At 41.5% G+C, this 14200-nt stretch overlaps 1 protein-coding gene across 6 annotated transcripts in view; it reads left to right on the top strand.

The window, feature by feature from the left end:
* OSBPL8 (oxysterol binding protein like 8) overlaps positions 1–14200 on the top strand; it is a 121733-nt gene that overhangs the window by 96051 nt on the left and 11482 nt on the right. For all 6 annotated transcript variants that reach the window (XM_053253241.1, XM_053253243.1, XM_053253245.1 and 3 more), the window contains 6 exons: positions 2878–2974; positions 3281–3379; positions 6421–6518; positions 11198–11287; positions 12810–12946; positions 13906–14091. In XM_053253241.1, coding sequence (XP_053109216.1) covers positions 2878–2974; positions 3281–3379; positions 6421–6518; positions 11198–11287; positions 12810–12946; positions 13906–14091 — 707 coding nt within the window. The remainder of the gene's footprint in view (positions 1–2877; positions 2975–3280; positions 3380–6420; positions 6519–11197; positions 11288–12809; positions 12947–13905; positions 14092–14200) is intronic.

The following is a 14200-nucleotide window of genomic DNA, read 5'->3' as shown; positions in this document are numbered from 1 at the left end:
AAAAGGCCTCAACATGAGCCAATCAGTTGAGACCCAAAAAATTCCTACTTGGCATCAGTGGCGACCGGAATATCTCTCACTGAGTCCAGGGGCGGGCGGGAAGGTGCCTGCCTATATATAGAGCAACTAAAAGACAGAACAATGGAGCCGACTGCTTATGCAGCCGCTCCTTGCACGTGATTGGTCCACTGGCATCATGTGCTGGGGGACTAAAATGGCAGCCCGCATGACAGTCTCTTGGGCCAGGCCCACGACTCTGCCCCCAATTTATCCCATGTCCCTGCTAACACAGTGAATGGGTGAGGAGCGGCTTTACAAGAGATCTTGCCTCTTCTCTATCAGGAGAACTGGCTTGTGACGCTGGATGTCAAAGACTCATATTTCCACATTGGCATCAGGACACAAACCAGAAAATATGAGATTTGTAGTAGGAAGTGAAGTGTTCTAGTATTTATTTATTTATTTAGTTATTTATTTTATTAAAACTTTTATACCACCTTTCCAAAAAGCGCAGGGCAGTTTACATTAAAACACCATTAAAATCAATTAATAATTAAAACAAATTATAAAGCATAAAAATAATTAACAATTAAAAATATCGTAAAACAATTAAATAATCAGAAGAATTTAAAAACAAGTTTTAAAAAGCTGAGAAAGCCTGGTTGAAGAGATGTGTTTTCAGGTGTTTTTTGAAAAATGCCAGAGATGGGGAGGATCGTATCTCAGCAGGGAGCGCATTCCACAATCTCGGGGCAGCAACCGAGAAGGCCTGTCTCTGTGTAGCCACCAAACGAGTTGGCGGCAAGTGGAGACGGACCTCCTCAAGTGACCTCAATGGGCGGTGGGGCTCATAGCGGAGAAGACACTCTCTTAAATACCCAGGGCCTAAGTACACAGTCATACCCTTTGGGCTTTCTACCGCCCCCAGGGTATTTGCCAAATTCCAATGGAATTATCTTAGCAAATGGCTACAATTCAAATCTTATGCAAGAATGCATGGTTTTCTGCCTAAGCGGGCTACAATCAAGGGTGTACTTCTCTACCTGACTGATCTAAAATCTCAGGACTTGGCTAATGAAAGTGCATCTAGCAGCACTCTCTTCAAAACATCCAGGCTGTGATGGGAAGACTTTTTTCACACCCAGATAGTGAGACTTTCCTGAAAGACCTCATGAACTTCTGTCTACCCATTCACACTCCTGTAGAACTGTGGAGCATATCCTTGGTCCTTTCAGCTTTAACCAAGACCCCATTTGAACTAGTGAGTTCTGCATCCATCAAACTACTGACTTTGAAAACTGCTAGTGACTTTGCTGTCAAGCTACTGACTTTGAAAACTGCCTTCCTGCTTGCCGTTACTACAGCTAAGTGTGTTATTGAAATGACAGCATTGTGGATTGATTCACCATACACCAGGATCTATCCAAGGGCTGCACAACTCAAATGTCTTGGTGGGCTGGAACTATTCACAACTTGGCATGCAGGGGCCTAGGTAAATTTATAGCACATTATTACATTAAAATTAAAAATATGATTAGTTACTTGTGTATCTGTTCCCCCTGTCAAGGGACCCATAGTTTAACCAAGAATAGTGGCCAGAAAATAGGACCTCTCCCTGCTAAGTGGGACTCCTGGAGTGTATGTCAGCCCCAAACCATCTCCTTTCCCTATGTCTCTGTTGCTTTTAGGCTGCAATCCTAGGCATTGGAGTAAGCCTCACTGGGTGCACCATGGAACATATTTCTGAGTAAACATGCACAGGATGGCACTATAAGGCAGTTTCCAGCTCCTGTGTTGCTGCAGAATACCTGGGGGACAGTAAAATAGTCCCTGTGGGCCGGATCCAGCCCCTGGCCCTTATGTTGTACAGGCCTGATCTATCCCGATAAAGTGCTAATGTGTATGGACCCAAACCTTTTACCCAAGGTGGTGTCTGACTTCCACCTCAACCAAGACATTGTTCTCCCAACATTCTTCAGGGACCTGTCTACATCTTTAGGACATGTGATGCATTCCTTGGATGCGTGAAGAGCGCTTTTATATTACCTGGATCACACTAAGAACTTTAGATCCACCAAACGTATGTTTGTAGCATTCAAGGGCTCTGTGAAAGGCTCCTGCATTTCAAGACAAAGAATGTTCAGATGGTTAGTTGAACTCGTTATGCTGACCTACAAGTCACAGAATGTGAAACCACAAGCAATCAAGACCCACTCTACCCATGTCTACGCTTCTTCAGCTGCACATCTGAAAAGCTTCACTGACATCTGTAAAGCTGCAACTTGGTCTACTGAGTTAGCTTTCATCAGGCATTATGCCATAGATATGTGCTTTGCTGCCAAGGCAAGCTTCGGGAGAAGCATTTTGAATGGGGTGTTAAAATAGCTACTACTGCACTCTCCTCCATTGGGAGCTAGCTAAACACCTATTCTTATTCTCGACGGATCTTGATTCAGATAAATAGGTTGCTCACCTGTAATGTATGATCTGGTCGAGATCCGTCGACATCCATAAAATCCTCCCAAACCACCGCTCTGCAGTAGTGCTACACTATATGTGTGCGCTCTATTCTTCGATGATGAACTTGCCTGATTCCAGATGATCGTCCTCCACGGCGGTTGTCCAAGAACTGAAGAACATGGCACCCAGCCTGCCTTTAAATTGCATGCTGTGGGTGTGGAGGCGGGGGCTCGGTCACCTCTTCAAGCTGCGGCATTCTACCGCAAGGGTCCTGCGCAGATGCAGTACCCATTCTTACGGATGTCGACCGATCTCTACCAGATCATGTTACAGGTGAGCAACCTGTTTTTCTTCTGCACTTTTACTGCGCCTCACTTTTACAATCTGCTTATAATTGAACTGTATTGCTTCCAACAGGTATCTCATCATCCTCCAATATCTGCCTTCTATGTAAGCAATCGAAAGGATGGATTTTGCCTTAGTGGTAATATTTTGGCCAAATCCAAGTTTTATGGTAAGCTTTTAATAGTGTTTTTTTTAAAATATATATTTACAATAATAATTCATGTACATTTAATACATTATTTTTGTGGAATAAGTGTGTTTAGGAATTAAGAATCATTTGATAAATGCATGGATGAAAATTGAAATAGCTTTCCCACTTCAAATGGAGTGATACAATTTAATTATTTCATATTAATCGGCATTACATAAAACTTCCTATAAGGAGTTTATTCAGTCCGGTAAATCTTCTGCTTTTTTTTTTTTTTTTTTGGACATGTTTCCTTAAACTGACTAATTTAGTTTTCTTGTCTTCCAGGAAATTCATTATCTGCCATCTTGGATGGTGAAGGTCGCCTGATGTTCCTAAATAGAGGAGAGGAATATTTAATGAGCATGCCATATGCACATTGTAAAGGTACTGGATTTTTCAATTTAGAAATTAGGAATACCACACACAGCTTCTTATAAACTGGTTGCATGGAGAGATTCTGGTCATTCAAATGAGAAGTGCAGCCTGAATCAGTTTGTCTAGCAATAAGTATGGATAGGAGTCCTTTCCTTACACACGGAAATGGGTTTGGTGCAGCAGGGAAATGGCTTGACTAGCAAGCCAGAGGTTTGACTCCCCACTGGTATGTTTCCCAGACTTGACGGCACACTTTACTTTAACTTTACCCCCACTTGATCTCTTTTTTTATCTAAACAAGAGGATTAAGGGATTTTCCTGTTTGCTCTGAATTTATTTTTGTTTTTACTGTGTCTTTTAGAAGTTTTCCACTTTATTCAGCTATTGGTTGTCATAGTCTAATATGGCAACAGCCATATTAATAGGCTTCAGAACATGAAAATACATTTCTTTGTAATGAATAACTTTAACTTTCACTGCTTCTTCTGTGCCATTTATACCAATAGGCATCTGTTCCTGTGCGAAGCTCCAGGAACCTTCCAGAACTTTGCCACAGATCATTTTTAGCAGGAACCCCATGCCCAGCATCACCCTTACTTACTTACTTACTTACTTACTTATTTATTTATTTATTTATTTATTTTACATTTTATATCTATGCAGTTTTATATCTTAGTCTATGCAGAGTGCTCCTTTCCCACAGTTCTTTAACCACTGCAACAATAATTTTGTTGCGGCCTTTCTCTTTTTGCTTTACCTCAATAATAATAATAAAGTTCTAGTAAGAACTAATCTGCCTACTTTCATTTCATTATCCCTACAACTGGACTAAATTTGGTCCATATCAGTTAGACAATCCACAAGTTAGTCCACTTGCACCTCGAACATGTATGCATATGCCATCTTGAATCGGGGTGGATGGCATGATCACAAACTACGCCATTGAGGTGTCCCTAGCAAATTTGATGACCCCGTTTCTTTTTGGCTCTGGATTACAACCAAAAAGATAAACTTTTAAAAGTGTACTATATGTGGCAGGAAGCTATCATGTCTGATGGGCATGAGGAGCGCCTTTTGTGTCTTGGTGAAAGACATAAGATAGAAATGGTCAACACTACTTCAAATTCATTAAGTAGGCCCATAGAAAGTACTCCTCACATCTAACGGCGCTTCTGTGGGAAAAGCTATAATGGCCACCCATAAGCTGTCCTCTCAGAAAGAACAAAGTGCAAGATCTCAGTCCAAGGTTCTTGTTTCGGCTTTACATTTTACTACGGTGCAATCAAGGGAACATCAGCAGCAGCAACCTGACTTATTGGTGCCAGCAATTCTGAGCTCATCCTTGAAACTGACTAAGCCTCCACCAAACCCAAGGGGTATGACTCTTCACACAGTCATCTCCAAATTCCATTGGGCCTGATTGCCTCAACATCAGTAGTACTACCTAAGCTTTCCAAGAAGAGTAAGGTACCATTGTAACCAACTATGTCCTTGAAGAAAAATGATGTAGTTGCTGCAGACCCAGTTCCTTCATAATCTATCCTATCCAGGATTCAGGCTAGTCCCACTTTTTCTGGAACCAGACAAAAACCAACAACCATTGCTCAAACCCGATGTCCAGTATATTCCACTTGAAGAGGAAGACTCACTTCTTCCCTCTTCTCCTCTCATCTACATATTCACAAGATCAGCCTTATTGGGAAGAACCATGTATCAGTCTTGTGTTAACATAACCAAAGCTTGACCCTTCATTCACCCAAACTGCCCTGTTTTGTGGGGATTCTGATATTTTGCTTATTTGGCAGATATGTTTTTCATATAAAGAATCACTTCTTTCATATAAAGCATTTGAATCTGAGCCGAAATCTTGAAATTTGAAATGAATTTAGACTTTGAAACCTTCTTCTGAGCTCCAAAAAATTCTTCAATAATTATATAACTATGTTGCACTAAGGCCACCTCTTCCTTCAGTTGTATCCTGTATTTCTTATAAGAGCGACTAATGGGTACAGATGATGTTTCAGAGATGCTAAACCCTTAATTCGCAATTCAAAAGCCTACTTGTAGCCATAAAAGCCCCTCCAAATTGTTTGCACCTGTTCTTAAAGAGACTGTGTTTTGAGTCTCCAAGAGAAGAAAAATTGCTATGTAACACTCTGAAGTATGCACACAGATGGAACTATTATTATTATTGTTCCACTCATTAAGAAAAACTGTTTTACAAAGTCATTTACATAGCAAAAGCATTGAGAAAATTATTTCCTGTCCCAGAAGGGATCAAGCAAATAAATCTATACAACAGCCACTAGATAGAAAGATGCTGTGTTGGACTGAATAGGGACATTTTCTCTTCCCCTGCTAAATATGAAAGCTACTCCTTTAAAAGGGTACTTTTTTGCCCAATTAGTAAGTGTTTGCACATAGAAGGCTTTCTCAGTTCATCTTAGAAATCTCAGCAGAACAGGTCAAAAGGAGGAGACAGTTCTACATACAGTAGTTAGACATATCTGAAAATATATATTTATATAGGAAATATATTATTGTGAGCTGCCCCGAGGCTTTGGTTTGGGGCGGTATAAAAATCCATTAAATGAATGAATAAATGAAAGAAAGAAAGAAAGTAGAGGGGACCAAGAAATAGAATAAATCGGTTATCAGAAGACTTTTTTTTTTTTTTTTTTGGAGTAATGTTTTCCACGACACTGATCAAAATGAAGGCTCTAGCCAAAGGCTGGAATCTATGAGATTTCAGCAGAAGGCAACCCCTGGATTTCTTTAATTTTTGTAAGATTTTCTCCTGTACATAGAGCTTCTAATTTATGTATATATATAATATTTTGATGTTTACAGTCCTTGCTTGAGAGCTACTTGACCTTATTATAGACAAAGCCCTCTTAAATAGGACTGAGTGGAGTCTGTGGATTTCCCCTGCTTTCTTGAATTTTGATAAAAGATTTAGACTTGTATGTAGTGTTCAGTTATATGTAGAGCTGAAGGAAAAGTTATACCACTACATCAAGAAATAAAGCTAATTCTGTGTTTTCTTACAGGAATTCTGTATGGCACAATGACTTTAGAGCTTGGGGGAACAGTTGGCATCAAATGTGAAAAAACTGGATATAGTGCAGCACTTGAATTCAAACTAAAGGTTAGTTGTATCTCTTTGTAGGCTCTAGAGGATTTATGCTTCAACAATGGGTAGATATGGTATATTTTAGAGGTGTGCACAAATCATTTTTTGCAATTCAGTTCGACCTTGAATTGAATCACAAAAAATCAAATTGATTTGTCGAACTGGGGCCAGTTCAACAAATCAAAAATTTACAATTCGCCCATAGGGGACAATGGGGGACTCGAAATACCCCCACGTATAGGTTCTAAGGACATGTAAGTGGATTGGTTGGTAGGACATGATGGGTGCTACCTACTATTCAACCTACAAAATAAACGGGCAAGTTGGCAATTTTTAAACTTTCCCAAAAAATCTTATAGGATCCCAGTGGAGGTGAGGAGGACCCTCGGGAAATATTCTCTCTCTCTCTCTCTCTCTCTCTCTCTCTCTCTCTCACACACACACACACACACACACACACACACACACTCACACACACACACACACACACACACACCATGGCAGCGCCCCCGGGGGTGGTGAGTTTGTTTAAATAAATAAACAAATATTTTTTAAAACAGTTAGAACCCCCAAACCAGCCAGGGGTGTTTGGTTTGAGCCAAACCAGGGCAGGTTCGGTTCGAGGCTGGATCGATTTCAAGCCCTTGAACTGGGCCTGTTTGATGTTGAGCTGGTTTAAATTCGAATCAGCTCACACATCCCTACTGCCTTTGTCAGTCTGAGATCCAGCAAAACCAGATAGTTATAGTACTATTACTTCCTGCGTAATAACTATCTGGTTTTTGCTAGGATCTCTCAGACTGACAAAGGCAAGTAGGGATTGTGTGACCAAGCCTGATTCGTTATATTAATATGCTCCGAGCTAGCATACATCAAACAGGCCAGTTTCACAGGGCTAGAAATCGATCCAGCTCGAACCGAACCTGCCTAGGTTCTGGCTCAAGTAACAAACAACCCCTAGGATGGTATTCAGGGGGCTTCTAACTGTATATTAAAACAATCATCTATCAGTGTTACTACATCATTTCAACCATACCAGCAACTCACCACCCCCGGGGGCGCTGCCATGCTATCGTGTGTGTGTGTGTGTGTGTGTATTAAATCTTCCTAGCGCCTAATATAATTCAGATATAGATGGAAAATGGGGGGGGGTTAAGGAAGGTTGTGGAATGGCATCGTTTGGGGAGATTAGGAATTAGTAGAGGGAAGAGGGAGGAGGAGAAGAAGGGGGAAAGATGGAGGGATCCAAGGCTTGTGGAAGCAGCATATTACCAGGGTCAGAGGCTTGAGAGCTGTGATGCTGTAGCTGGAGACAGAAGCTTGGGAGCAATGCAAGCTTATAGCAGTCAAGCAGGCTGGTCAAGCAGGCAGTTTGATCAGAGAGAGGCAGAGAGCGAGCACCAAGGCTGGGGAAGTCTTGACTTCTCACTTCGTAGCAGAAGTCACAGACAGTTCTTGTCCATGGACAGAGTTCCTGCTTGTTGCCCTGCAGCTTTAGCAGCGAACTCTGGGGTGGCTCTTGAGCAAGTATGCTTGTTAGGCAAGATTGTTCACTCTCTGTTTGGCTGGCTCCATTTTTGTAGTTGCTTCTCCCTTTGATCTCCATAGAGTTTATTCAAAATGTCCTCATCCTTCCTGGGTCCCAAAAAGGTGACAATTTGCTGTTACCATCTGGATATTGTCTTTTAATTATTCAGGATATTAGCTCAGTCCAGGGAGATCTGAATCCCACCTTCTGTTAGCTGCTGTTTAGGGAAGGGGACGTTCTGTTTTGCCCAAAACAAATCTGGATCTCTGAGCTGCAAATGGGCATCTTCTCTTGTCCCCAGATTTCTGGTGCCTCATCCCATAAGGTGTTAATAAAATCAGCATTAAATCTATAGGTGTTTTCTTTGTGTGCATCTACCTAGAGTGGAATTTCTATAGACAGCAATTGAGTATCCCCTTTGGGCATAGCAGAGCAATCATTGACAAGGATTCTTGCAAGGGGAGATGGGAGCTCAGCTCCTCACTTCTTCTAGACATTATCCAATAGTGAGTTAAATTTTAGCATTTGGAAAGCTCAGGCCTGGCCTTTGTGTTTCTGTTGAGTACCCATTCACAAACACTGAGAATACAATGCTGGATTGCCTCTTTCTTCACAGAGCAGTTAGCAGAGTCAGTCATGAGATCTGGGTGTCATGCACTAGTTAGGTCATCTGAATTCAGGCATTAATGGATTCTTTAATAAAATGGAATCAGACACAGGCCTGGGTTCCATATAATTTTGAGTTGGTAGCTCTGGGTTGAATGATGTTGTGGTCAGGGTGTCCCCAACACTGGGAATGAAAAGAAACCACAAAATCAAACCTTTCTTGATTCATTTTTCTTCTGCTGATGTAAGAGCACTTCTTCCTCCCAGTCCCTTTGAATACATTTTGAAATTTTCTCCAAAAATGTTCCTCCTTCCCCCGCAGCCAATGGGGACACAGTTTCCCATGCCAACACGTGATTTGGATAACAAGGCAACCAAGAAGCAAGGAGATCTCAAGCCATTCAAGAGCCAGTGTGAGAAAAGCCAGGGGGGGAAACCCACCAAAATGGCTGCTCAAATAGCACGAATCAATAAACACAGAATCAGGGCTGATTTGATTCGAGCTCAAATCAGCCCTTTCATTTAAGGTGCAATTCAGTGCACAGTCGAATCTACAAATCGCCCCCAATTTGGCACAAATTGATTTGCACACAAATCCAATTGCACATCCTTAGTATATGCCCCCAGTATTTAGAAACGATCTGATTTAAAAAGTTGACTCTCCACAAAGTAAATAATTGGGTAATTAATAACCTGTATGTGCTTACTCATAAACAGTAGTTGCATATAGCATTTATTTAGAAACTCTGCAGCAGAAAGACATAGTAGTTGGGAAATCTGTTCATTGAAACCACAAGTTGTTACCACATGTGCTCAGATAGTCTTACAAACATGTGCACCTAATTTGCATGTCTGCAGCAGAGATACCAAGTCAATTCTGGGGGAATTACAGGTAGTAAATAAACTTTTCCCTTCTGCCACCAACTCTGACCAGCCAGGGAGGCTGGCAGCTCTTCTTCCAGTAGAGCGGGTCCAGCTTGACTAGCACCAAACCAACAAACTTGAAAGTGCTGAAGAGGGAATGATGGCTCTTGCACTTGGAGTTCTGGCTTCTACACCACCATAAGGCCTTCACTGGGAGAAAGTGTGCCTGAGACTGCCAGGCTGGCACTGCTTCCAAGGGGGTCCAAAGCATGTGGGTTCTGGGCTGTCAATGAGTTCAGTGGCATTTGTGCATGGTATGTGCCACAAGTCTGGTTCAGGAAGCAGAGAGAGTACAAGAGCTGGCATTCCAACAGGAGTTCAAGGACAGCCTTGACACAGTGCCCAACTAACAAGCTGACATCCGGGAGCTCCAGGTTCAAAGTTGGGTTTGTGCATGGCATAGGCCACAAATTGGTTCTGGGGAGTAGGGAGAGAGTGCAGAGGCAGATGCTGTTGGGAGTTTCCAGGGTATTACTGGGTAGTGAGTCTGCCAGCAGTCCCATGTTTTGAAGAGCATGAGGCTCTGAGGGCTTGGGTCAATTATAGGAGCTTAGACAAGATAAAATAAAGGCCAGGGTGGTTTCTGAAGAGAGGCTTTCCAAGTAACAAAAGATGGGTGGGCAGATTTGGGAGGCTGCAGCAGAGGATGAGTTACCATCAAGGACTCTCCATCAGCCTGAGGAGGACCACCTGTCATCTGTTTGCTCCGTTCTGAAGAATGGAGTCTTCCTGCAGCCATTTCCTGAGGCTGCAGCAAGGGATGAGGCAAAGCAGCAATGCCCATCCATTTGCTTGGGAAGGACTAACTGTTTCTCACTGTCTGGGAAGAATTTTTATTTATTTATATAGATAGATAGATAGATAGAGTAAGCCCCTTAGGGGCAGGATTGTTTTTTAAAAAATGCTGTAAGGGGCTGTGAGCCAATTGGATATAAATCAAACCAATAAAATATGCTAAAATCTGGTATTGAGGGTTGTGAGAACCAAGTTATGAGTCACCATTATTGGACATAGGTGCAAACATGACAGGGTTCTGCATATTCCAGCTCAGTCAGTGGTTAGGAGTCATTCTGATTCCATTAGGACGGGGTCAGTTCCAAGACCTTTACTTGTTGGGCTAGCAATTTTCTTCATTAAAAATTCAAGAGCACTGGGTTTACTTTCCACCTTTCCCAGGCTGCAGGCATAAGCCTCTGTGTATGTGATAATCTCACATGCCTGAATATGGAAGCTAACCTTCAAGGCATAAGCTCTAGTCTGCATGACAGTCTGGCCTGGCTGAAATCAAATGTCAAGGTGGTGTAGGGTCGGGGGTGGTCTTGTAATGACTGTGTAATAATGACTAAATCGAATATGCTTGTAGCTTGCAGAAAGTGCAGCGTGAATTTACACAAGAACTCATGGTGTCTTGCTTTACTTTCCTGAAGAGAGCAATTGCAGCATAGTGTTTGATGCTTTATTTTCTTCAGATAGGAAGGAGACTTTTGTGTGATTTTACTTAGCTCTTGAGAAATGATGGCACTGTGTTTTAAATGCTTTAAGATCACACACCAGACATCTCATAGCAGCTTCTAGTGTTTTTGTAAAGCTACTGACTGTTCAGTTTTCTGAAATTTCATTCTCTTTTCTTTAATAGCCATTTTTGGGCAACAATGACAGTGTTAATCAAATAATGGGGAAAATTAAACTGGGCAAAGAAGTTCTAGCTACTCTGGAAGGCCATTGGGTGAGTAGCATATTTTATTTTCTAATGTATATCAACTGTTAAATTTTTAATATAATGCCATTAACCATGGTACAGCTTTGGCACTAACCCCACTCTGATCACTCTGATCTCACAATCCCTGACCAGATCAAATGTTCCACTACAGATTTTCAAAGACATGACCAAAATACTTCAGCTGGCACAAAATGCAGATGCTACATTGTTAACATATGTAAGTCAGGTGTTGTATTACATCTGTTCCACAGCAATTGTACTGACTACCAGTTCATTTCTGGGCCCAATTCAGGGTGCTAGTGGTTACCTTTAAAGCCCCATGCAGATTTTGCCCAAGTTAGCTTAAATACTGTCTGCAACACACAAACCCATTCAAACTCCTAGATTATCCTAACAATTCCTGCTCTCTGGTCTGCTGCTAACTCAATTTTGGGACAGGCCTTCTCTGTAGTGATGCCGCACCAATGGAATTCCTTGTCCAAGAGTCTTTGATAGATCTCCACATTGTCTGCTTTTAAGTTAGCCTTAAACACCTTATTTTGACTGGCTTTTAAGTTGTGATATTTACATCTTGACTGGTTTTTAACTGGTTTTAGTTTGCTGTTTATGTCTATTCCTTACATTTTTCTTCTATATATTGATTTCTTGTCATTTTATATGCTAATATTTGTAAACTGCTTTGTAGCAAAAAGTGGTAAAAATACTGTGTGAAGGGCTGTGTGTGAAGCATGTATTTATCATTCATTAAATCATTGGTGGCTAGTGAGAATTCACTTCCAAAGAACAGCTTGTAGTTATCCCAGCCTACAATTGCTCTTGCAGAAAGGGATCATTCCAGTCTCAACCCAAACAGCTACGGCCACTTAGTGATGTTGAACATTCCCTTCCTTGGCTCCAAGAGAAGAATGCTTAAAAATACTGATCACTGGTCTGTCTTTTCAACAATGAATGGACTCTTTTAAGTTTTCTTTGGTAGAATTGGCAGAATTTGATAGAACTGGTTACATCACAGTAACAGTTCAGGTTTCGGGAATGCCCAACTGAAATCTGTGCTTACAAACTTATAACTAGTTATGTGTTCCAGTTAAATGCATCACATAGCATATGTTCATCAGTGATCTCCAAGTGGTATGGTAAGAACCAGAAATGAGTCTCAGTAATCTTCTGGTTGCATCATTGGTGAGTTGTATTTCTAGAGGTTGGAACTGATTAGAAGGTCTTTGATGAACACCAAATTTAACTGATAAATCACTTAGCAAAACATTTGGAAACTACAAAGTTTTACCAAAAGTCAAAACCTGACTGGAAGTGAATGGATTGATACCATTAAATCAAGCTCTTATTACTGAAATAAGGAGATCTATTTTTAGTAGTGACTTTCAGTTGTCCTCATCATGTGTGCCAAACTGGCATAAGAAACCCCTTGGTTGCAAAAACTGACTTTCCAAAAGACTCTCTGTTCTTCTTGACTTTGCTAAATTGTTTGTGTTTTGGTTACTAAAGTAATCTAATATGTTGAACATTACAGGACAGTGAAGTTATTATTAGGGACAAAAAGACAGATGTTTCAGAGACATTCTGGAATCCAACACCTGAGATCAGACAGCACAGATTAAGAAGATACACGGTGAGATTTGAAGAGCAAGGTGACTTTGAATCAGAAAAGTAAGTTCACTCTAAGCCTGTGTTCTTATAGATTAATATTAGCAAGCGGGGAAGGACAGAATGAAGGAATTGAATAGGCTAATGGCTGAGGGGCAAGAGTGGGAGGACATGGAGGAGTGGAAAACATGCCATAAATGTAGCCTGGCAACATAATGCAGGAACTTGAGCAACTTCTGTGTATGAACCGAAGAGAGAATAGGGATGTGCACGAACCTGTTCAGTGTTCTATTCTTAGAACACTGAACAGGTTTGGAACCCCCGCATTTGAACCGGTTCAAACGCGGGGGTGGCTTTAAGGACGGGGGAGGGTGCACATCCCCCTCTGGCGCTCTTTGTATAAATAGTCTGGTGGGGTGGCAGCGTACCTCCTTGCCACCCTGTTGTTTCATGACTGGAAGTGCTGTGCGCACGTCGCAGGCCACCCCCACCCCACATTGGCTTGAAGGGAGCCGGTTCTGTGCACATCCTTAAGAGAGAAATCTAAACATAGGGAAACAAAATAATGTTAATATGCAATTGTACACTTTAAAAATAGGTCTGGTTGTTTTGATGATGCTACAGAAAGAGTTATGATAAATGTCTCCTGACCAGGCATCTACAAATCTACTTGCCAGCTTGCCAGTGGTGCGTGCCCCCAATGCTCTGGCAAGCTGGATATACAGCACCACACAGATCTCCCCAGAGGTCTAATTTTCACTGCCATTTTTGAGATGGTAAGAAAAAGCAGGAATCACAGAGGGCCCCCATTTTTGCTTACTATCTCCATATCCCAGTGCAAATTACAAAAGACCTACTTCTTTCCTAAGCCCTCTGCCTATGTGTGAGAAAAGAATCTGAGGGAAGAGAGAGGATTGGTGGTGATCACAAATAGCTAGTTAGAAAGCTAAGCCTAAATTTCTGGATCCCTTCTCTTGACCAGCTTCTAATGTTCCCATGTCCTTATTACACTTATCTGCTAGACTCTGGCAACATGTGACCCGAGCTATAAACAACAAAGACCAAGCAGAAGCAACTCAGGAGAAATGTATTTTGGAAGAAGCTCAGAGAAAGGCTGCCAAAGAAAGGAAAGCCCAGGATGAGGAATGGGTATGCAAACTCTTTGATCAAGATGCAGTCCCGGGAGAGTGGAGTTACAGATATGCAGAGTGAGTCTTGGAGTCTTTTCTTCTACTTAAGACACCAGCAAACTATTTTGAAAAAGCTTGTCACATATTACACAAACTCTTCACTGGATTGTGTGAATGTTTTCATAAT

The sequence above is a fragment of the Hemicordylus capensis genome, chromosome 5, assembly GCF_027244095.1.
Source record: "Hemicordylus capensis ecotype Gifberg chromosome 5, rHemCap1.1.pri, whole genome shotgun sequence".
In the NCBI taxonomy this organism is placed as follows: domain Eukaryota; kingdom Metazoa; phylum Chordata; class Lepidosauria; order Squamata; family Cordylidae; genus Hemicordylus; species Hemicordylus capensis.
The sequence above is the reverse complement of the archived record's forward strand: the minus strand, read 5'-3'. Positions and strand labels throughout refer to the sequence as shown.